The sequence below is a fragment of the Apiospora aurea genome (genome assembly GCF_038362705.1).
Source record: "Apiospora aurea strain CBS 24483 chromosome Unknown utg000002l_segment0_segment0, whole genome shotgun sequence".
Taxonomy (NCBI): domain Eukaryota; kingdom Fungi; phylum Ascomycota; class Sordariomycetes; order Amphisphaeriales; family Apiosporaceae; genus Apiospora; species Apiospora aurea.
In genome coordinates this window covers 2,244,083-2,265,933 of record NW_027117389.1, presented here as the reverse complement: position 1 = coordinate 2,265,933, position 21,851 = coordinate 2,244,083, and the positions used below count along the sequence as shown (strand labels likewise).

The 21,851-nt window shown below is 54.1% G+C and overlaps 4 protein-coding genes across 4 annotated transcripts; 2 read left to right on the top strand and 2 right to left on the bottom strand.

Moving 5' to 3' along the window:
• Positions 1-896: 896 nt before the first annotated feature.
• On the bottom strand, positions 897-2,767 carry PG986_003087 (WD40-repeat-containing domain protein; the record flags this gene model as incomplete). The annotated part of the gene is made up of 2 exons (XM_066839309.1): positions 897-1,021; positions 1,084-2,767. 2 exons carry the CDS (start codon positions 2,765-2,767, stop codon positions 897-899), a joined length of 1,809 nt encoding a protein of 602 aa, XP_066704373.1.
• Positions 2,768-3,735: 968 nt separating this feature from the next.
• Positions 3,736-6,110, top strand: PG986_003086 (kelch repeat protein; the record flags this gene model as incomplete). The annotated part of the gene is made up of 2 exons (XM_066839308.1): positions 3,736-4,201; positions 4,258-6,110. 2 exons carry the CDS (start codon positions 3,736-3,738, stop codon positions 6,108-6,110), a joined length of 2,319 nt encoding a protein of 772 aa, XP_066704372.1.
• A 3,297-nt stretch (positions 6,111-9,407) lies between these two features.
• On the bottom strand, positions 9,408-11,757 carry PG986_003085 (uncharacterized protein; the record flags this gene model as incomplete). The annotated part of the gene is made up of 4 exons (XM_066839307.1): positions 9,408-9,593; positions 9,674-9,854; positions 9,934-10,983; positions 11,099-11,757. The coding sequence occupies 4 exons, from the start codon at positions 11,755-11,757 to the stop codon at positions 9,408-9,410; spliced, it is 2,076 nt and encodes a 691-aa protein (XP_066704371.1).
• Positions 11,758-19,753: 7,996 nt separating this feature from the next.
• On the top strand, positions 19,754-20,473 carry PG986_003084 (uncharacterized protein; the record flags this gene model as incomplete). The annotated part of the gene is made up of 1 exon (XM_066839306.1): positions 19,754-20,473. The coding sequence occupies one exon, from the start codon at positions 19,754-19,756 to the stop codon at positions 20,471-20,473; it is 720 nt and encodes a 239-aa protein (XP_066704370.1).
• Between the last annotated feature and the right edge of the window lie 1,378 nt (positions 20,474-21,851).

Below are 21,851 nucleotides of genomic sequence, written 5' to 3'. Positions count from 1 at the left end.
CCAATGGAACGAATGAGCCACACTACATCTGTTTTATTGGCCGTAGTACTTTTTTGTCTTCTTGCTCATATAGTCAGTCTACGGGCGTATGACTTTGAGAGAAGTCCGGATGTTATCAAACCTTGTGTGCCTTTTATTGCCTGATGAATACATCGAAATAAAGAAAAGGTTCAAAGGGGAAGGAAAGTAAAAAATGAGGGAGGGTGGAAAGAAGGTGGGATAAGAGGGCCAGATTGCTGGCCATACTCACCGGATGCCGTTAATCCTCTATGACTTGCTTCTTCGAGTAAGTGGTTTCGACTGCTGTCTGGGGGAGGGGGCAACATACAGGGATAGATATTAAGGCTGCAGACAGGTGGTGTTTGGGGACATTAGATAGTCTCCAGCAGCCGTAGATCAGACACAAGGACACTACAGCGTACTTGTTATATAGTATGGACTGACCGGGCATACTCTACGAAAATCATCATGTACAAGACAGACACTAGCACTTCATTATTATAATCTTCATTACTATCTACGGGGTTACGGTACGGGAGAACCTGTTCAGCAGGGAGGCCATCGAGCCCTGTGTATGTGTATGCATTGCATTGTCCTCAAATTTCCTAGAACGCCCCATGTTTTATATATACATACAAGCAATCAAACAATCTTGAACTCCAAAGGATGGTGGTATCTTTGTGCCCCTCGGGGCGTGCGTGCTGTGCTGCGCAATAATCGTTTCTCATGACCAAGCCAAAATCGGGGCTGATGCTGTATCCCAACTCCTCGCTGAAATGACTTAAGACCTGAAAACCGCAGTACCGGAAATGCCAGAATGAAACCGTAAATACCTACTGTTGTTCTTTCTGTTGACGTGGGATCTGACATTCACACTTATTTTACCGACCATGGTCTTATCGGATAGTCATTTGCTTGGTCATCTCGGCCTTGCCCGACGAGCCGCTGGCACCGCCAACACCGGCAGAGGCGCCGGCCTTCTTCTCGAAGACCTTCCAGAACTTCAAGCTCTCATCGGCAGCTGGTCAAATAGGTTAGCAAAGGGGTCGCATTGTATAGGCGTGGGGGCATCAGCAAACTTACCGGCAGTGGCTAGCATCTGGCCATCGGGGCTGAGACAGCTGTGAAGGACACGGCTCTCGTGAGCAGGGATCTCGACGTTGCGGACCAGGGTCGGGTAGCTCCAGATGCTCAGCGAGTTGTCGGGGAAGCCGCTGGAGCTGACAATCTCCTTGTAGCTGGTGCTCCAGCGCAAGCTGGTCACCTGGGAACCAGTGTCGATGCTGTTGACGCGGGCACCAGAGGTGGTGTTCCAGAAGTGGATGTGGCGATCGTACGAACCACCTCCGGTGGCAAGGAGGTTGGCGTTCCAGGGGCACCACGCGAGGGCCTTGACAGCAGCCTTGTGGTTGGTCTTGGTGAACTTGGGCACGACAAGGGAGCGGGCATCCCAGATCGACACCAAGTTGTCGTTGCCTCCAGTAGCCAGCTGGGCACCGTCGGCACGCCACTCGAGGCCACAAACCTCGGAAGTGTGGGACACGAGCTCGGCAACCTTGTGCTCGGCGATACGAACATCGTGGTTGAAGACGAGGCCACTGCGAGCACCAGTCGAGAGGAGGTGCTTGTTCCAGCCCATGACGCCCACGCGGGTGTCGTGACCGAACATACTTCGAATCTTCTGGCCCTCGGCAACATCCCAGATCTGAACCTCGCCAGTTCCCAGACCAACGCTGACGTAGGCACCGTCACCAGACCACTTAACGCTGCTGACATAGGTATCAGGGTTGGTCTCGAGCAGGCAGCTGACGCTACCCTCGTCGGCGGACCAGACGTAGACGTTGCGCTCCAGACCAATGGCGACCTGGTTGCCGCTGCTCCAGTCAAGGAGGTTCAGATAGTAGTCATCGATAAGACCCGGAGCATCGAGGACGCGTTCAGGAGCAGTTGCCACGCGGCGACGGAACTGAGCCGGGGCATTGGCGGCCTTGAGAGGTCGGTTGTACTGCTGTCGGAGGTCGATGGGCTTGGACGACTCCGGGGGAGCAGGCTTGAACTGCAGAATGCGAGTGTTCAGGTTGACACCGCAGGCGTTGGCGAGCGAGTCTTGGTATGCAACGCTGTTGGGCGAGGGGCGCGAGTACGAGGTGGCATCGTCATCGTTAATGTTGAGGCCCTCGAGGGCGGCGATGGCTTCGTCTGCGGCTGTGGAGAGAACAGCCGAAGACTCACTGGTGAGAGACTTGGGACGCTGCTTGTCTTGGACGTCGAGCTTGCCCGAGCCAGCGTTGGAGATAGCCGAGCTGTTGCTGCGGTTGGGGATAAACCGATCGGCAGCGTATGTGACAGTGGTCTTGCTCGTCTGCTGCTTTCGGAGGGATGCCTTCTTAGACTTGCCGCTAGCTTTGCCGGTACCGACGAGGGTGAAGTCTGAGACGCCGAGCTCGAGGGCTTTGCGGGGAGTGGAACCCTCGCGGGCAATGTTGGACTTGGTCGACTTGCCGGACTGCTTGGGCGAATCACGGTGCGACCTTGAAGAGCCCTTGGCGAAGTGTGAAGACAGGTTACCTCCGTACACGGACTTGGTCGAGGGACGAGTGACGTCACTGGACTTTCTCTCCGGGGTGAAGGGCGATGAGCCGATGTTGGAGGCAGTGACTTGACGTTGGCGGGGCGAGGGGGTCAGGGGCATGCGACCGCCGGCGGTGCGGGAGTTGAAAAGTCCCGTGTGGGACTTGAGGGGGGTGGACACTACGACGGATGCCATGTTGTCTGAATGGTATCGGGAGTGTGCGTGTGTATGTGTAGAGTGGGTATGGGCTCCGAAGAAGTCGAGCGAGCTCCAAGAGACTCAAGCTAATGGTTCCTGGAAATTGTTGTTGCAGTGTTAGTAGTCTGTCGTGGTTGTGCTCGATGAATCGAAGGCGGCCTTCACGAAGAGCGGCTCTCGTCGGCAGGGCGATCAGATGGCTGGCAAAGACAGCGATGAGATCTAGCGGACCGAGATCGGGTGGGCTTGTGAAAGGCTTGGACGGTTGACTTGACTCTCTACTGGAGATAGAGAGCAGCAGGTTGTGGAGTGTTTCAGTAGGGTGTGAGGGAGAGATGTTGTATGTAGCACGAGGGAGAGAGAGTCATGGTTATTCCAGGAGTCGGGATGGTGAACTTATACGGCAATCAAAACAAGATTCCCCTTCTGCGCATCCTGACCGGGCAACCGCAGGCGGCAACCGACCAGCAACCCAGCCGAAGTGGGGCGAAGGGGGAAAGCAGCCACCCGCTCGTCATCCCTTCATCCCTTATTGTGGCTGGTACATCATGGCCTGTGCACTGTGGCTCATGAACCCTGAGTTTTTCTCTGGCCTAGCGCCTAGCGCCCAGCGCTGACTAGCGACTGCCTGCCAAGCCCGGTGCGACTGGAATGGAATCAAATGCTGCTGGGCAAATGGCAAGGCTACCGACCTACTGACACTCTCGTGATAACGTAACTCAAAAAGTCCCGCTGCATCTCCCCCAGCCTCGACTGCCACGGACACCGATACCGATACCGACTGCACTGCGGGACCGCGCCTCCTCGTTCATTACACGTACCAGACCTACGTCCCGCTACTCTACTACCTAGTTGGCGCTTTCTGCATCGTCTGTTGCTTTCCTTCCTCGACCCAACGCGATGCCCGCATAGGCATCTAGACAGCCGCGCTTGCCTGCCTTTCGAATCCCCAACACCGACCCGACATGGACCAGCAATCAGGAAGTTGCCAAACGTCCCTCTTTGGCGGTCCTCCGGCCCCGAACCCGGCCTCGGCCTCATCGTCAACATCGACTGCCCTCGCGCTGCCGCCTCCCCAAGTCCCCGTCCCTCCATCTGCAGTGCCCTCCTTCTCCCCGATGGCCGCCAACGCAGGAACCCCGGCTTCTGTCGCCTCCTCCAACAACACATTCGTCATGCCCAACTCCCCGATAAAGAACCGGGCTATGATTGACGGAAGCTATCGGCCAAAAGTCACAAGGACCCTTGGTTCGCGCCCGGCATGCCTTGTCAACGCCTCCGTAACCTATTGCGGCAACAACCATATATACGCCTTTGGCGGCTTCGACCAGTATACCGACGAAGTCTACAACCACGTCCTGAAGTTGGATCTTATCAGCCACCAATGGAGTCTCGTGGACAACTTTGGCGACATCCCGGGCGTCAGAATGGGTAGGTCTCGTCCAACTCGCAGGTTCTGTATTCGCCCCGCTAAGACATGATTGCAGGCCATACCGCGACGCTATACCAGGGCGACAAGCTGCTCGTGTTCGGCGGCGAAAACGAGCATCGCACCTACCTCTCGGATCTGATAGTGTTTGATCTCAAAACGGCGCACTGGATGCAGCCACATGTCAATGGCCCTGTACCCAAAGGCAGAGCCCGCCACGCCGCCGTTCTGCACGAAGACAAGCTATTCATCATCGGTGGTATAACGGGCCATGACAACTACGTTCTCGACGACATCTGTTACCTCGATCTCAAGACTTATACATGGTCCAAATCCTGGCGCTTTGTAAGCCGATTCGACCATTCCGCCTACATCTGGGGTGACAGGCTGTGGGTCTTCGGCGGTCTCAGCGAGGATATGGACAAGACTGGTGATCTGTGGTGGCTCGATCTTAAGGGTAGCCCTGCATTTGAAACAAGTCCTCATATGGGCGTGTCGGACAGGCACTCGTCTATCAGCCGGACGACCGGCTCGCCACGCCAGCCATACTCTATCAGCAGCCCCACGGTCATAGGGGCTTCAGGCTACGCTGCTAACTCTAGGACGGCACAAGTTAACACGCCTTCCTTCCAGCTCAAGACATATGCCCCCATGGCACCTGGGTCAATATCGGCAATGAAGTTCGTTTCTGGCGCTAATGTTCCGTCGCAAGGCGCTGGGAGGCATTTTCACATCTATTCAGCAGGAACGCTTCTCGACTTTGTAACCCCAGCAGCTACCATAGCCCCGAAAGAATGTTCCTTATCTTCGCTTGACCTAGGGGCTTTGCGGTGGCAGAAGCTAGCCGAAGGCCGGGAAATCTTCAAGGCTGGGTACGACTGGCACTATTGCACCATGAACGAGGATGGTACAAAGGCCTGGTTGCTTGGCTGCCCCAAAGACAACTCAGGCCATGACATGGTTCCTGCCGTCTCGGAAGAATACTTGAGCGACATCGTAGAGATTGATCTGAGGCGATATGGTTTCCTGGGGAACAATGCCCCCGAGCCCCGAGCTGAGTCATCCCGGCCGTCCTTTCAAAGGTCGCAAGAACAACCCTCCAAGGGCTTAGGATCAGACCTTGCGAAGCTGTTCAACCGGCCGCCTGAAGAAGGTAGCGGGACTGATTTCGTCATCACAGCTCTTGCCGGCGACTATGAGGATGATGATATGATGAGTGCTGGCCAGTTCCGGGCCAATGATGTTCCCGCTGATCAGAACTGGCTCTCCCCGGATGCGCCGACATCACCACCTATCTATGTGCACAAGCTCATTCTCCAAGCTAGGTGGCCTCACTTCGCGCGGATGTACAATGCTCAAATGGCCGAATTCCACACCAAGAAGATGCACATTCCCGAGCCGTACAGCGTAGTGAAGGCATTTCTCAACTACTTATATACGGACAGCATTCACGCAGACGACGGCGTGACCGACCTTGCCGATGTCGCAGGATTGCTCGTCATGTCAAATATTTATAACATCCCCCATCTCCGCCTGCTATGTGTCAACAGGCTGGCCAAGGAGCTAGACGTTCTTCACGCCTGTATCGTCTGGTACTGTGCAGGCCTGGCCAACGAGGAGTGGTTGAGAAAGAGGGCTGCCTCGTTCTGCCTTACGAACTGGGGAAGAATCGTCCGTACGCAAGGCTTCCTGCGACTTCCACGCTCGGCCCTGGTCGAGTTGTCCCAGGAGATCGACACGGAAGGCCGTGTCATTGGCGGAGAAGAGCTGGAGTATGTCGATGGAAGCTATGGGAGCTATGGGAATCGGTTCGACAATTCCAGCATGTCTCGCAAAGACAGCATGAGCAGTGAGCGCACACAGGCTCTGCCGTCAGACATGGACGACTCTGAAGGCATGGATCTTGCTTAGTAAGCCCATCGCCCTCGACCCAGGTAACAGGGAGGAGATCTGACAGATGTAGGTGCTACCCCATCAATAGAGGGGTCGTTGATTCGACTCACAGGTCGTCGAGCGGGACCGACGGTGAGGGGTAGAAGAAGGGTATGATTTACATGAGCGGTATGAGCTACGAGGGCTTATGCATGGCAGACATGCGCCACTGTCTGAAGACAGCCCATATCTTTTGCTTACGACGGTGACATTTAGCTCGGAGTTGGGAAAGGGAATTTGGCATATGCGGGGTGGTTCACATTTTCATCAAAGACAGACGACGTTCGAGAATAGGGGTCCTTATCCACATGATCGTGTATTACTACTAGTTTAGCACCGCCAAGATGGATACACAAAAGTGCCGCTTCCTGCTGGTTTCTGGGCGCACTGTACAGTAGAATTATGTAGTATAGACGCTCGACCCGTAGCTTTCGGCCGACGAATAAGACTCCTTGGGAGACTCGATCCATCAGGCGAAAAGTAGGGCATATGTGATTCCAGACTTGATCAGCATGGGAGGGGCGGGCGGGCAGAGTCCTCTCGGGAGTCCAGAGTTTCAAGGTCTTGTCTTCATGGGCCAGGCGTGGATACTGAAACGGCGAGAACGGAGACGAACACAGATGGGGAGGGACCAGAGTGTAGTGGAGGAGGGGGGGAGGAGGGAGGGAGGGGAAAGGCTGGACGCGAGGGCGAAGCGAGCGAGCGCGAGTTTATCATCATGGTCAAAAAATTATATGCTACCAAGAATTAAATATCTGGATTGCCGCGCGAACCTGGCGCCGGCACTTGGACGAAGTTTGGTTCTCGGGGCTTTTCTGTTCGCTATCGTGTTTCGCAATGGCATTAACGATCTTCTTTTTCCTGGCTCGCCCCACGGGAAAAAGAGGGAAAAGAAGGGAAAAAACACGGTGCGTGCGTTTCTCACGATGCCGAAGGACAAGAAGACGCAAGTAGCGTAGGTTGGCTCGTGGTGGGTGGATGGGTATAGCATGGATGGCATCGGCGTATAGTGAGGTTGCGAAATGACAAAGCACAACCGGTTTTTTCCCCCTTCCTTTTTCTGCTGCTAGATGTTGATGGGACGAGCCCCTGTCAGCTGTGCGGAACAGTGTCGCGCAGCTGCGCGGGGAGGGGCCACGGTCTGTCTCCTCCGTCGAGAGAGAGAGGGGGGAGAGTGTGTGTGAGAGAAAGCCTAGCACCTAGCTGCCTAGGTTAGCTGCCTAGAGAGCCTCCATCTCTCTCCATTTGGGACACTCCATATATATACTAGGTTACTGGGGCCAAGGGTGGTTTAGTAGTATGTGGGCGGTGGGTATGGATGGGATGGGAATGTGGGCAGCAAGAGTGCATAGTAGCATCTAGTTGGACACATCGGGTGCAACTGCAGTGGCGTCCTCCAACCAGGAAAAAGCCATGCGCAGAGTGAGATTGAAATGGATCCGTCCTCCATCCAGTAAGATGCGCTAATGCTGTATGGAAATGAGAGGAAACCCCATTGAAGCTCGCAAGCTCGCGTTCGAAGGAGGAGGAGAAGGATAGTGAGTGTGTGTCCATGAGGAGGAGCTCACCAAAGAACAGAAATCCACTGCCACGCCTTCCCTTGCCCCTCCCTCCCCGCCCCGGCGGCGCTTGCCATGGTGATATCTCGGGGGGGACTTGGCTGCTGAAGACGTAATAGCTTCGGCTCTTTTGACGGTTGGCCAGAGGAGCTGGCGAGGGGTCAGGCTGGATAGTGATGAGGATCCGTCACCGTCGGCCGCACTACTGTGAGCCGGGAGAAGAGGAAGAAAGAGGCCAGATTCAACAGGTAACTAAGCAATGTGTAATCAGAAAGGGGCAAGGGGGGGAGGAGGAGGAGGAGGAGGCTGATGAGCCCGAATTAGCGATCTATAGGCCCTCGGTCTAGACGAAGGGATCATGGTGCGCGTTGCAGCTGAAGAAAAAAAAGATGAAGGGCGGGCCAATGAAGGCCCAAGGCGGTCTTGCCGCACCAGCGCCGGTTGGTAGTAGCGGTGGTAGCGGTCGCAGTGGATGGGCTGGTCCCATGTTACACGCCCGCCTGCCCCTTGTTACATGCTCTGCAGCGTGGCAGCCATGCTTTTTCCATCTTGCCTCCATCGCCATCATGACGAATGAGCGAATGACCGAACGGGCGTTGGACGTATCTGAGATACCCTGGCATATATTTCTTCCATGCGATGCGAGGAACGGATCCATCCATCCGCCCGTCCATTCATCCGTCCACTTGCATGCATGCGTACATACATACAGTCACGAACAGGCATCACCCAGCAGCATCCATGAAGTTGCAGCCGTATTGGGCATGTCCTTCACGGGTACGGGTACGGGTACGGCGCAGAGAGCGATGGGTGCCCGTGAACTAGGTGAGGTGGAATGCACGTCAGTTGGTATTACAAGTATGCACAGACAGTCCTGCCTTGTTACTTGGTAACGTCGTGCAGGGGCTCTGCTGCAAACCCTGCGTTAGCGCCGGCCAGAGTGCACCCAGGCTTGTAACGCGAGTCATTGCTTGTACGGTGGGTTACCAGGTTACCGGTCCACCTTCACGAACACCCGTTGCCGAACTTCCAGCCTGGGAACTTCACTTGGCGAGGGTCGAACCGCTGACGTAGGGGAAGCATGCTCCCGGGCCACAATGGTCCGTCCGTTCGTCGTATCTGAGATGGAGATCAGGTAACACGCTCCTGGCTCCGGCCAGAAAGCGCAGCAAGAGCAGCAGCAGCAGCAGCAGTAATAGTAGTAATCGCTGTAGATTCATGAGAAAGACCTATTTGCTGTTGTATACGTACAAGCGAACAAGCAAGCAAAAGTATAAAGGACGAAACGAGTTGAGAGGATTGCATTGCGCTGCAATACAGGGGCAGAAACGCTGCTGTAACATCAAACAAAAGACAAATATAACTTTTCATAAACCTCCATCCCTTCCTCACCTCGCTCAGATAAGGTGTTTTTTTCGTATACCGAGTGATGCAAGCGTCAAGTCTATCGGGGTATATACGGCAATTAACCGCTCAAAAGCAATCTCGAACGCCAGCCCCAATGCATAATGGAAAACATGACTTTTCCCCAGCCGTAAAGTAAAAGCCTCCGAGGCCGTGGCGAAAAAGGGCCAGCTTGTATCCAGTCTATGTGTGAAAATGTCTAGTGTGAAGGAGAAGCTCAGCGCGAGGTCTCTGGTGTGAGCACACGACCCAGAGCCACTGCCGAGAGTGACACACGATCACGTGCGATGGTCTTGTCGAGAGACGCGCCCGGTCACATTTGCATCTCTTCGCCGATACCGGGTAGTCCATGTGACATATTCATGTTGAGGGCGCTGAGGTTGAGCGTATCCGGAAGGTTGAGGTTCATCGGATTGCCAGTGGCATTGCCGCCGGCTAGTGAAGCTTTCAGCTCGGCCATCTGAGCCATGGCTTCGCAAGGCGGTGAATGTAGTTTGTGCTGCAGCAAAGGTTAGCCACTAGATGACCTGATCGCCCCCGACGGGATAAACTCAAAAAACAAAAACAAAAAACACTCACGTATTTCAAACCGTTCAGGTTCTTATATCGCTTATTGCACCACTCGCACTTATGTGGCTTTTCTTTCTCCATGCCCATTTCCCCAGGATAGGGGGCCGACGTTTCCGGGTTGACAATGGAGAACGTGCCATCTCCATTTTCGTGCAACTGTTGTGTCTGGTGACCATGTTGTTTGTGGTACCTTGCATAATCAATTAGCAACCGCATTCCAGCGAGGTGACGGAACCAAAGAAAAAAAAAGTCAAAGAAAGAAAACTTACTTCAGACCGTTCTGGTTCTTATACGCCTTCTCGCAACCAATGACAGGGCACTTAAACGGCTTGTCCTCTTCGCGAGGTATCATAAGACCACCCGGGTTACCACCAATGGCACGCTGGAGCATGGCGAGTTGCTGAGGATCAGTAATGTCACCGAACTGAGATTGGTCCAGGCCGAATTGCGCCATCTGCTGCTGCAGAGCCCGTTGTTGCGCAGAAGCTCCGTTCGGGCTGTACAGGCGCTTGGCTGGGTCGTCGATAAAGAAGCCGAGATCCTGAGAAAAGTCGCCAAAATCCGACAGGTTGCCCATTCCACCAAGGCCATCATCGACTCCATTCGGTTGCTGTGTGGTGAGTGTCGGCGTGTTCACCGACGAGACAGTTGGGTTATTTTGGAAGCCGAAGCCAGACGTGCCGGGGGTTGAAGGCTGCGAGGTCCGAAGCGCTTGCTGTTGCATGTTGGTACCGTTCAGGTTGAGCTGCAGTTGCGGCCGTTGTTGCTGACCAAACATTTGCCGGGTTTGTTGAATGGTACGCTGGGTGCTGTCGTCGAGTTCCATGTGTCCGACAGCGTCTTCCATCTCCATGTCGCCCATCGCGTCGAGGTCATCGTGGGCTTGAACATTGAGCAGCTGAGACTGCTTATGGGAAGAGCTATCAAGCCCAGAGTGTTGCCGGCCCATCTGGATACCACCGAAGCCCAAGCCATTGCCATTGCTTGCAATATTGCGACCCTGTTGGCCGAGGCCGAAGCCGGCGCTCGTGGGTGCGAAGGACTGTCCGTTATGTGATGCACCATGCATGCCGGAGCCGGACCCCGAGGGTCTGCTCATCGACAAGCGCTGGCCCATAACGTTTGTCCGGTTCGGTTGCACGTTGTTGTTGGTGTGGACTGTTTCATAATGGCGTAATAGATCGTGCATCGTATCCAATTTCTGATCGCAGCATACAAAATTGCGCAGGTATTCGGCCTCCATTTTAGGAATATACGACGAAGAATGGAACGAAGACGACGGCTGTGCGCCCGTAAAGGGTGAGCCGGTTACCATGAGGCTGTCGCAGAAGTGTCAGTGGACGATGCGACTTACACGTCAAGAATTCTATGCAAATGTCTCAAACACCAGCAAATCGACGCGGGGTTGTGGCACACGAGATGGCAATAACTTACTCTTCTTTGATGAAACTTCCGACCGACAGGCCTCCCCAGCTCATGCCGTTCATGAGACTGCCCGCGAGGCTTTCGCGGCGACCGCGTGCCTGGTCGCGGTTGGAGTTCATGGAGATGGGCTTCGGCCCAGCGCTCACAAAGGAATCATGACGACCACGGCCAAAGGCCGTCTCAAGACCTGGTGCAGTCATGTCGAGGTCGCCGGCTATGTCACCTGGGACGTAGTCGTTGGGGATTCCGTCAATAAAGCCCGGATTGCTGTGCAGCTGTTTTTGGAGGGGGCTGTTCTGGAAATTTTGGTGGTGGGAACTGCTGCTGTTGTTGTGGTCAAGGTCGTTCAGAGTGGTGGGCGATTGCGACCGCGAAGAGCGGATGTTCAGGGTGGCGATATTAATGGGTTGCGACTTAGTGGAGGAGTGGTTGTAAAAGTGACTACTGGTCGTGTCGACGGGCGTCGCAGGCTGTGGTGAGGGCGAGGGCGAGTCGAGAGAGTGTGAAGAGGATGGTGTAGGAGCAGCGGCGGCGGCGACAGCGGAATCGCCTGCAAACGTATCGTTGCTGGTGCGGCTGGCAGACGGGTGTTCGGGGGTGTGACTGCTGGGACTATTTGTCGTGGAGGTACCCGTCTTGCCTGTCAACCAAGAACCAATGCCTCTCATGGCAGCGATGTGGGGTTCCTCTGAATAAGATCCGGCAAAGAGGCAATGCGCGAGGCAAGTGGGAGACAACTCAGAGAGAGGAGCGAGTACAAGCAGGCCGGAGCGCTAGGGCACTTCTGGAAAGTAGTACGGATGCTGATGGGTAATGTAGGCAGGCAGGCAAGTAAAACGCCAGCAGGCCTCTTTTTGGGGGTGGCAGGTATATGTATGCAATGCAGGCCAAGGCGAACAAGAGGAAAGAAGTATACTATCCAAATCCCACAGACCGACCACTCTGGTTCTCACAGCAGGCGGTTGTTTGTGTTGTGAATAAGAAATGTCGGAAATAGAACGTCGGATGGGATGTGAGGGATGTCGATTTAATGAGGTATCATAAGATGTTATGTATGGATTGTGGTAGGTGTCTCCGATGTGTCGGGCTAGTAAGTACCGCCTGCCTGCATGCACATCAAATGCACCTCCCACCCCTGCTCGCTGTGTGAATTGCCGCTTATGGGGGGTTAGGCTTCGGTGCAAGACTGGTCACAAGTACCAGACGGGATCTTTACTTGCTCGTTTCTCTACCGAGCTGGTGCTGGTACCAGACTGAATGGGAAAGTACTGCCCGAGCCTGGCAGTGTCAGGACTCAGGACTCAGGACTCAGGGCTCAGGACTCAGGATGGGTTCCCAGAATTGTGGCCGCCGTAGGCTTTACGAGGGAGGCGGTCGGGGTTATGGATGGATGGAGATGAGCAGTTATGGGGTATGCGTAATGGATAATTGGGCTGGAGGGAAAACGGAGTCGTTTAAGCCAGCGGCGGCTTGACGCGACTAAATTTCCAAAGGGTCCAGGTCCAGGTTCAAGGTCCAGCCAGGGAAGTGGCTAGTCGCCCACGCCAGCAACAGCCCGGGATCAAGGCTCTTCGTCGTAGGTAGCAGTGGTAGGTAGGGTGGAAAGCAGAACAGGAAGAAATCTCGAGGGACGGACGGGCTGCAAGATATTCGGCTCAGGCGTCCTGCTTTGGACTGGGCTACTGCGACCACTGGCAGTACGGTCGGTGCAACGTCAACGGAGATGGAAATCAAGAAATCAAGAGCAAAGCAGCTAGCTACCTCTCTCCCGTTTGTTTCTGGCCTGGGGGAGGGTGCTCGGCAGGCGAGTGGGAGAGTTTATGAATGCGTGAAGGCTCCAAAACTACATATACCTAGGTATGTACTTGACATACATACATACATTATGTACATACAGTAAGTACATGCCACCCCTCGCCCGTCTTATAAGTACGGCAACACGTAGCAGCACTGGTCCTAGACGAAGAAATGAATTGGACTGAGGACTAATGTAATCTGAGGGTCCGTGGCTGCAGATGCCACATGGGAATGGTAACCTTATTCCAGAGGTGAGTCAAGTTGGTTTGCCTCTAACCTTTTAGGCCTTGGTGATTCCAGCACAAAGTGGGATAGGTTACGCTACCTACCGAGGGAATCATGGAGCAAGTTGATCAAGTCGAGTATAATAAAGGTTCATAGTCGAGTGTGTTTGCGGCCCTGCGGCCTGCCTGGCCTGGTTGCTTTCCCCGCTCGAGTCTGCCGCTACGAGCAATATGTTCGCACAATGCAATGGACAAATTGGCTCATGCACGGATTAATAAGACGATCCCGCCCCTCGGAGTCGGCGAGGGAGCCGCTACTGCGACGCAAGAGCCTCGACAGCCTGTGTCCCTGGGTCTTGGGACGAGATGAGGAGATAAGATGAAATGGGGAACTGGAGCTGGAGTATACCACACACGTCCCATTTTTGATGATAGATGTGGCGCTCAAGTTGACGCTTTGCACCTCAACTTGTGGAGATATCTGTGTTGCGCGTCTCGTGGGCTCAGGCCATGTACTCGTGTGGAAGTGCAGATCTGGGTGTCCCGGAGGAGGGCACATGGAGCTGTGGGTGTTGTCCAGGCCTGATAGGCTGCTCGGCTCCGACTTGGATTGACGAGCAACCCGCGGAGCCTGCGATTGACGAAGATGCAGACCTCCTCCGCCCTCGGGAGCCGACAGCTTCAGGCCATCTGACGTTCGATGTCGTAGGTTCAACACATGGACCGAGGATTCAATGAAGCCAGGTTCAGTCACGGTAGCCAATGACCCACTGCCGAGAGCCACTTTTCGGCGAGGATAACAGAAGCAATTTCAAGGTACCTACGCTGTGGACGCGCTGCCTGCTACGAATGTATCGATCAAGTGTTCGTAATAATCTCCTTCCCCCAAGAGAGCGGTTGGGCCGCCCGGGCCCAAGAAAGCAGGTATCGTCAACGGCCAACCCCCTCCGGCTCCTGGTTCATCGCTGACGTTCGAGGTGAGCGAAACGGCCACTTTCCGATTATCGTCAACTTGTTTGCCTTCAGTCCTGACTCATGTATGCATGTCAGATGCCCAAGAGGGTGTGCAGTCAGTGTGCAGTGCCAGTGTGTCAGGGTTACACTTGGATATTATGGGCGAGTCACATTATGATCAATTTGATGGTGAGACCCATTCATGCAGGTAAGCCGGGATCCCGGGAGTCGATAGTTCCCAACCTTCTTGCCTTGCCTGGCGCCTGGACTGGACTTGGCAGCTACTAGGGAAAGAAATATGATTTCGGAGTCGATCCGCGACGACATCATCCCGCCTGCCCGGCTGCTCAGTTGCTGCCGGCTTTTGCGATAGACTTTGGAAGATGATCTTCAACTTGGTTGATCAGCACTCGATTACATCAGTCTGCCGCCTCCGCAACGAGGCATATGCAAACGAGACCACAGTGGGCAGGGCAATGGGGATCGAATGGCAATGCTTTTATTCGAAGTGACGAAGTGATTAAGTAGGTAGATGCGCATTCCCTGGGTCGGCTAGCATGGCAAGCATGGGCAACTAGCCCAACGAGGCTAGAATCAAGATGCCACGGCAACCGTATTGTTTCTCGAACAAAACCACTTCGGACGAAATTCTCCCCCAGGCAGGGTAGGCTGCAGCCCAGGCAGCCCAGGCGGCGGCGACTCGACTGAGTTTACTATTACAGTATAGTTATGACTACATCCCCCAGCCAGCCACGGCCTCTGACTGGTGTTGCGCACATACGGGACTTACTCTAAAACGCCGCCTTTCTGAGCTTGGCGTCTTGGAGCGCTTCTTTCTCATTTTGGTGCATGGTGTACATACACGCATACGATCTTGCTCGCCGCAGGGAAGGCCTGCTCCTCTTTGCGCGACGTGCACACTTACGTCAAGAGGCAGGAATTGGACCGACCGGCCGGCATCATCTCGATCTCTTTTCGCACAATCCACTCAAATGCCCTTCTCCAGTCTGCCAGTGCTTCTCTGCCAGCGTACTAACGGCCGCTTGACTCATGGAGCTGCATCGACTACCAAGCTTGGGTTCTTGCCTAGTGGCCTTTGACAGCATGGGTCCTTTACACCCCATTGGCCGAGGTGGCCTAGCCATTCAATTCAGCTAGGCTGAACTTGTCGTGTGCGGCCCAGTACTCATCGGCTCTTAACCTCAGGTAGTCGAGGTACTTTTGGCATTGGCAAACCTCCCACATGCTACAGGAAACCCCCCCCTGTTCAAAGCACATACCACGCCACGATAGATCGCAACGCGTGAGCAACATGTACCGTACCTGCATGCCTGCTACCTACTACATCGCGGGATAACTTCCCAGAGCTGGTAGTACTGCCAGAGAGCAGGTGTCCTGCGCGGGTAAAGCTTAACTAACAAGCCAGCTGGAAACTCGTGTGCTCCCAACCACCAGGGGGTTCCATTTCCCGCGGTGGCGTCGTCGAGTCGCTTGGCCTGTCCCGCGGAAAAGATGATCTGGGACTGTATCCGAAGCAAACGATCCCGCTGGCGACAAACAACGGCGGCAATCAAACGGGAGCGCCATCAGACGAAGTTGGGCGTGGGGCGGCATTGGTGTAAGCCCCAGTCCAGTCCGGCCCGGCCTAGAGGCAAGAGTAGCGGCCATCACTCATTAGTAACGCCCCTCGCGTACTGTCTAGCAGCGAGGCTTCAGCGCAGTCTGCATAGCATCGGGGCTGATCACACCCCAAGCGTACACACAAGTGAGGCATCCGGGTCGAACTGCAGCCGACGACGGGGCTTGGGCACCATGATCGTCAGGATATGGCCGATATTCTAGGTTGCAGGCAAGTGAGCCAAACAGACACGGTTTCCTGTCCATCTGTTGGCGTTGCTACCTACTTTACGTCGAAAGCACCGTGATACGATGCCAAGTGCCATTTTCGGCGTTTGGTGGAGACTTTCGTCCGTCATTCCTGTGCCTCTCTTGACTTGGACCCTTTGAGGACCCAACCTTCCGCAAGGATCAACCCTCGACGCTGACCGTTAAAAGGAAATGTCGTTCATATCAGTGCAACCGCCAGCAGATTCCCCTGCGGACGCGGAACGCATCTCTGGTCGCTAATGCATCAGCATGATTCAACTTTTTAGGCCGCTCTCACTCGATATCATATCGATAAAGTATCATGTCACCTGCAAGTGCCGTAGCCGCTCGAGCAATAAAGAATAAGCCGCATCTGCATGCAACCGCAACATGATGCGAGCCAGGTAGCGGGCGAGTTGGTGCTGGCTAGACGCTCGGCATGACCCTACCTTGGTCTAGAAAGACGGGAACATCCATCCATTCCACGAGGTCCTGTTCCGCTGAACCCTTCCGTCCATTGTTCTATCTCGATACCGGACACGGCCAGGCGGCATTGACGCCTTGCCCTTGCCCGCTTGACAAGTAACCTACTGTCGCGGGACTCGTCTCAAGAATGTATATCCGACCGAGTCTTTCCAAGGTTGATCTATCCGAGATACTCACATGATAATATATCCCCCAAGCAATATTGGCTGTAAGGGATTCTTATGCAGACCGGCGGGCAGACGGGGTCTGCGTAAATCCGTTCAGATATGCACGGTCAAAAGAAAAGAATTGCCCTACGACGGACCCTGCCAGTCAACAAGAAGAAAATAATGAAGAAAAAAATAAAGATAAGGTAAAAAACAAAATAAGAAACTGCTTCTTTCCTTGCGGAAACTTCACCGACAGGTTGACATCACCAACTGCGCTCCCCCCCCATCTACCGCGGGATCCTAGACTCAAACATCGCTTGCGATTGATCACAGAGAGATTTCGCTTGAGTAGTTGCATACTCACCGCCTTTGGCGTTTTCCCGCCTCGGCAGCGCGGCAGCCACTGATGATGGTGGGTAATTCATTTCCCGATGCGTGTGGTCATTGTTGTTGTCGAAGGGGGACCCTGAGGAAACGCGGACAGCCTCTCGCTCACTGTCAATTGTGGGGTGTCTCTGCTCTGTTTACTACTGCCCAAAGCCAAGCCGTGTCAGCTTTATCTCCCCTCTCGCTCCGCTCGAATGAGCATCGTAGTCGTTGCGGTCGTCTCGTCGCGACTCGGCCTAAAGACAGATCAGAGGTGAGGAGGTCGAAAGAGGAGGAGGAGGATGAGGGGGGATCCGGTGGGTTTCAATGCTGGCCCTCTCCATGTGAACATGGAGTCTTTGAAACGTAATGGCCGATTCGCTCTGGCCGATTGATGGATATTTGGCTCGTTGTACCCTGGACGCCCCTCACCGAGCGTGACCTCGTGGAAACCATCGTGCCGGGACACACCAGGTCGTCACATTCACATTGGGCTCCATAGCAGCAGCTCCCAGCGCCAAATGAACAATGCGCCACGACTGCCGCGGCTCGACTGATCTCGTTTACAGGATTATATATGGATGTTTACTACTGGTCCGTCCTGACCCTGCATAATCTTCGGCCCTTGTATAAGTAAATGCGAGAGGTTCGATCATATCTCCGGTTAGCAGCTATATAGGTACAGCGCAGTATTTACAGGGAAAGGGCCACACTGCCTCTTCCCGAGAAGGAAAAAAAAAAAAAAGTACCACCCAACGGCTTTGCGGGTCGTTTGCTTGCTCTTTAAAACAGCCAGTCCAGCTGTGTCACCGTTGATGCGGGGACTCGGCGTGACAAACAGCGTGCCTTGGATTCCAGTCTTCAATGTTTCAACTCGTCATCGTCAACCCTCGAAGTGCCGTATTGCCACCCCTGGTCGTCGAGATTGGCGGGCATAAAGAATACCACGATCCAATGGCTCATCCCGAGTTTCAGATGTCCCTCACCGATACGAGCACAAATTGCTCAACGGTAGAATTATAGCCACCACCTCATATTTTGCCGACAAGTGGCTATATGAATGCCCACCCTATCTGACTCGCGGTATACTGCAGCTGTTTCGATCATGCTGTGGGTGCCAAGCCACACACATGCAACTCCCGCCAAACAGGTCAGCAGCACATCCACCCGCCGGAAGAGACATCGTGGCGGTCAAACGGTTGTTGGGGGCCCAGGGTCACACACCGCATGCTGTGCTCCTCAAACAGAACACTTGGGGGACCCTGTCTGGACAGTCTCAGGTGGGATCTGGTCGTTGGGGGTTGCGAGGTAAGACAAGGTACAGCGTTCAATGTTGGAAATCAGCCTTGCCGACGGGCTGTGCCCGCAATCTCGCCGAATGGCCGGGATGCTGACGGCGGGTGGACTTCTAGAAAAATTCTAGGGCACCAGCACGGCTACTTATTCCTGTAGGTACTTCATTCGATCAAATTGATGTTCCCGGATAATCTGTTGAATGCAGCACGCACGCACGCACTTTTCCGCACTTTCCTTTCCTTGATTGCCGTACATCTAGGCCAGGTGTTATTATGCTTAAGCCCCCCCAGTTGCCTATTCTTGGTTCCTTCGACGGCTACTGTCTTTTTCCCATGACCTTTTGATGGAGGAATGGATTACTGCCCGTTCCTCCGAATGTTCAAGCCAAGCGGTCGGTCAGGCGTGAACTCTGTCTACCTTTTCGCTGAGGCAATACTCTATACCCCATACCCTTTCCCCGATGCCTCCTGAGACCGACGAACCACATCCCGCGGCGTAGGGTGCGGACTTGGCTGGGTATGCATGTTACCGGACAAAGGTAGGCAAAGTCGGCAACCTGTTTCCAACAACGAGCTGTGAGATTCCAAGATTCGAGGTTACACTGTAGCAGCCGAGTGAGATCCTAAGATTCCATCGTGGGATATCTTACGCGAGCTGGATGAATGGATGCAGGACCAGCGTCCGGAAGAAACGGCCTCCCCGTATTCTATCCCGGGACTTCGCGAATAGTATGGCGCTTGTTCCCGCCTATTTGTCGCAATGCGCCGCCCGGTGACAGGCTGATTACCTTGTTTTGACCCAAGGTAAGCAAGCAAACGCCGAACAGCGAACCAAACGGCGAAGGCACCGGAACCTGCCCCAGCCTGCAGCTGCCAGCCGGGTGGCGGAAAACTGGCTGCACAGTTCGGTGCCAGCTGCCGGCTCTCGGCGTACGCTCGGGGTTTGAAAAAGAGAGTGCGAATGCGTAGCTTCCCAAATCTGGCATGATATCATCAATAATCGCATGATGCATGTTTAAACGACTCCCAAGCTCCTAGGAAATCCGCCATCCAACTTACTCAGCTTGCTGCCATCCAACGAAAACCTGCCCTGCATCTCCCGTAAACCTAAAGGGATTTTTTCCTACAAGCCGTTTATCTTTGCATCTCCTTAAGCTCCTCTTTTGTATATAATAGCTATTATCTGATTGCGACACAAAGGCCCAGGCTCTTGTCCCTCTCCCGCATCTTCTATATCCTATCAAATATCTCTCATATCATACCACTCCTCCGCAAACCACCGTCGCCTCGACACAAACGTGTGGGCCTGCAGCTCCATCTACAAACCTACGCTCATCTGACGACCATCGTTCGTAGCCTGAAATAGCCTATTGCAAAAGGGTTGAAGGAGGATAACAATACCGGGCCCTGCTTTACCTGGTCTTCTTCTCGTCGAACGTTCAATAACTCAACCTCGCTCGATATCACCGCATTTCCCCGGGACCGCCTACCGAAAAGAAAAAAAAGAAGAAGAAAAACCCCGCCAATATGAAGGTCGTCTCGCAGGAAGAGGAAACAGCCCACTACAATGCCGTGCTTAAGGGCGGATTTATCGGTGGTGGGTTGGGCTTGGGCCTCGGTCTGCTGGGCGTGATAGGCGCCTCGAAGCGCTACCCGGCGTTCCGCGGCCTGACGCTGCCGTTCCGCTCCTTCTTGGTGACTTCGACCGCGACGTTCGGCGCCATTGTCAACGCCGAGCGCTACAGCATCGAGTTCCACAAGCTGAACAACCCCATGAACTTCTACGTCGATGAGGCCACCAAAGTGAGCCAGATTGCCGAGCAGCAAAAGACGACGTCGGAGCGCCTCAATGACTGGGGCCGCGAGAACCGCTACTCGATCGTCTTCGTCTCGTGGCTCGCGTCCATGGGTATCGCCGGCGCCATGGTCGGCCGTAACAAGTTCCTGTCCACGTCGCAGAAGTTGGTCCAGGCTCGTGTCTACGCCCAGGGTCTGACGCTCGCCGTCCTCATCGCCACCGCTGCCTTCGAGACCGCTGATGCCCGCTCCGGCCAGGGCCGCTGGGAGACGGTCAAGGTGCTCGACCCCGATGACCCCGAGCACAAGAAGATCATCGAGAAGCGTGTGCATAAGGAGGAGTACGAGGGCCAGGACCTCTGGATGGATATGGTTGCCGCCGAGGAACGCCGCCTCGCCGACCGCGAGAAGTCCAAGACGCCCGAAGGCAAGGAGGGTGTGCAGAAATAAGTTCGACTCATCTCCTCTCATCGATCTTGCTTTTGATTCCTAACCACGAGGAATCAAGGAATGGAGCTGTTCCCTGTGAGCAGCAACTCACTAACTGAACGGCATTGTGTTGTCGCTGGGACATGCTGAAGAAACAAAATAACGCGGCATTGCTTTACATGGCTTGGAGTTGGAGGTTTTGTGCTTCTCGCATGGCAAGGGTGGTTAATTCACTTCATACCTTTTCCATTTGTTTGTTTGTACGTTAGTTATCTCAGTGGCCCGCCCCTTTAAAGCAACAGAATTGCTCCCGAACGGGGGCGGGCTGGGAATAAAACGCAAAATCAAGATAGACGGACCTATGCGGTGAATTGGATAGATAAAGAAGAATAGGCGAATGAACCGCAGCACAAACATTATATATCCACCATGATCACTGCTGGTTGGCCTGCAGTTGTCCGGTAAATGCAGTTTTCGAGGTGAAATGGACGGTCTAACATCCGTTTGTGGATGATCGAGCCTCGTTGTCGAGAGAGAGAAGGATACTGTTACGAAAGATTCAAAGCGAGAAACGGAGATGGTTTAGGGCGGCGACTGGTATATATGTCTCCAGTGCGGTGGCAGATCATGCGTGGCAAGATCGCAAGACTGACTAGCAGTCGGCCTCGTTACCACTCAAGAGCCACCGTCGGACGTTTGTCGTATCATGCCATAGGTATGTGTACGTATATTATGTAGTGGGTATTTCAATCCAAGATCATTCCATATACCTAATCCCACCAGCAAAACGAGATTCCTATCCTCAAGCCAGTAGCTACATGTACGTATACGCGATGATGCATATACGGAGGGGTGCCTGTTCATGCAAGACAAGTAATGTCAAGGGGAGCCGGCTCCACGAGCAGAAGGGCCTGTGGTAGGAGGGGAGAAAAGGAAAGAGAAGAAGCCACTCGCTGTCTACGAACCCACTGATGATGACCTACGATAGTTTTATATGTGCATGTAAGACTAATGCCCCATACTTGGGTATAAATGCTGGGAGTTTTACCTCGGGGCGAGAGGGTGGAAGTATGGATTAGAATAAGGCAACAACGAGTAGTAATGTTTGACGCTCCACCCGGGTTCTCTATCCAGACTCTGACGTTGGGTGGCAAGGAGCCCGACGTCAACGGGAGCGTAGTTTTCAAATCACAGCAACCATATCGCGGAGGTTGCCCTGAGAAGGCGCTTCTGTTGTCTGCCCCTGGGCGAGCCAGTTGAGGGACTGGTTACCAGAAGCAGCCAAAGGAATATGTCAAGGCCAAGTAAGCTTATGGCCTGTTCAGACCGATCACCACTAGATTCAAAATGCATTCCCTTTTCATTTCTCGAGACCATGTTCCTCATCTTCATTCACGGC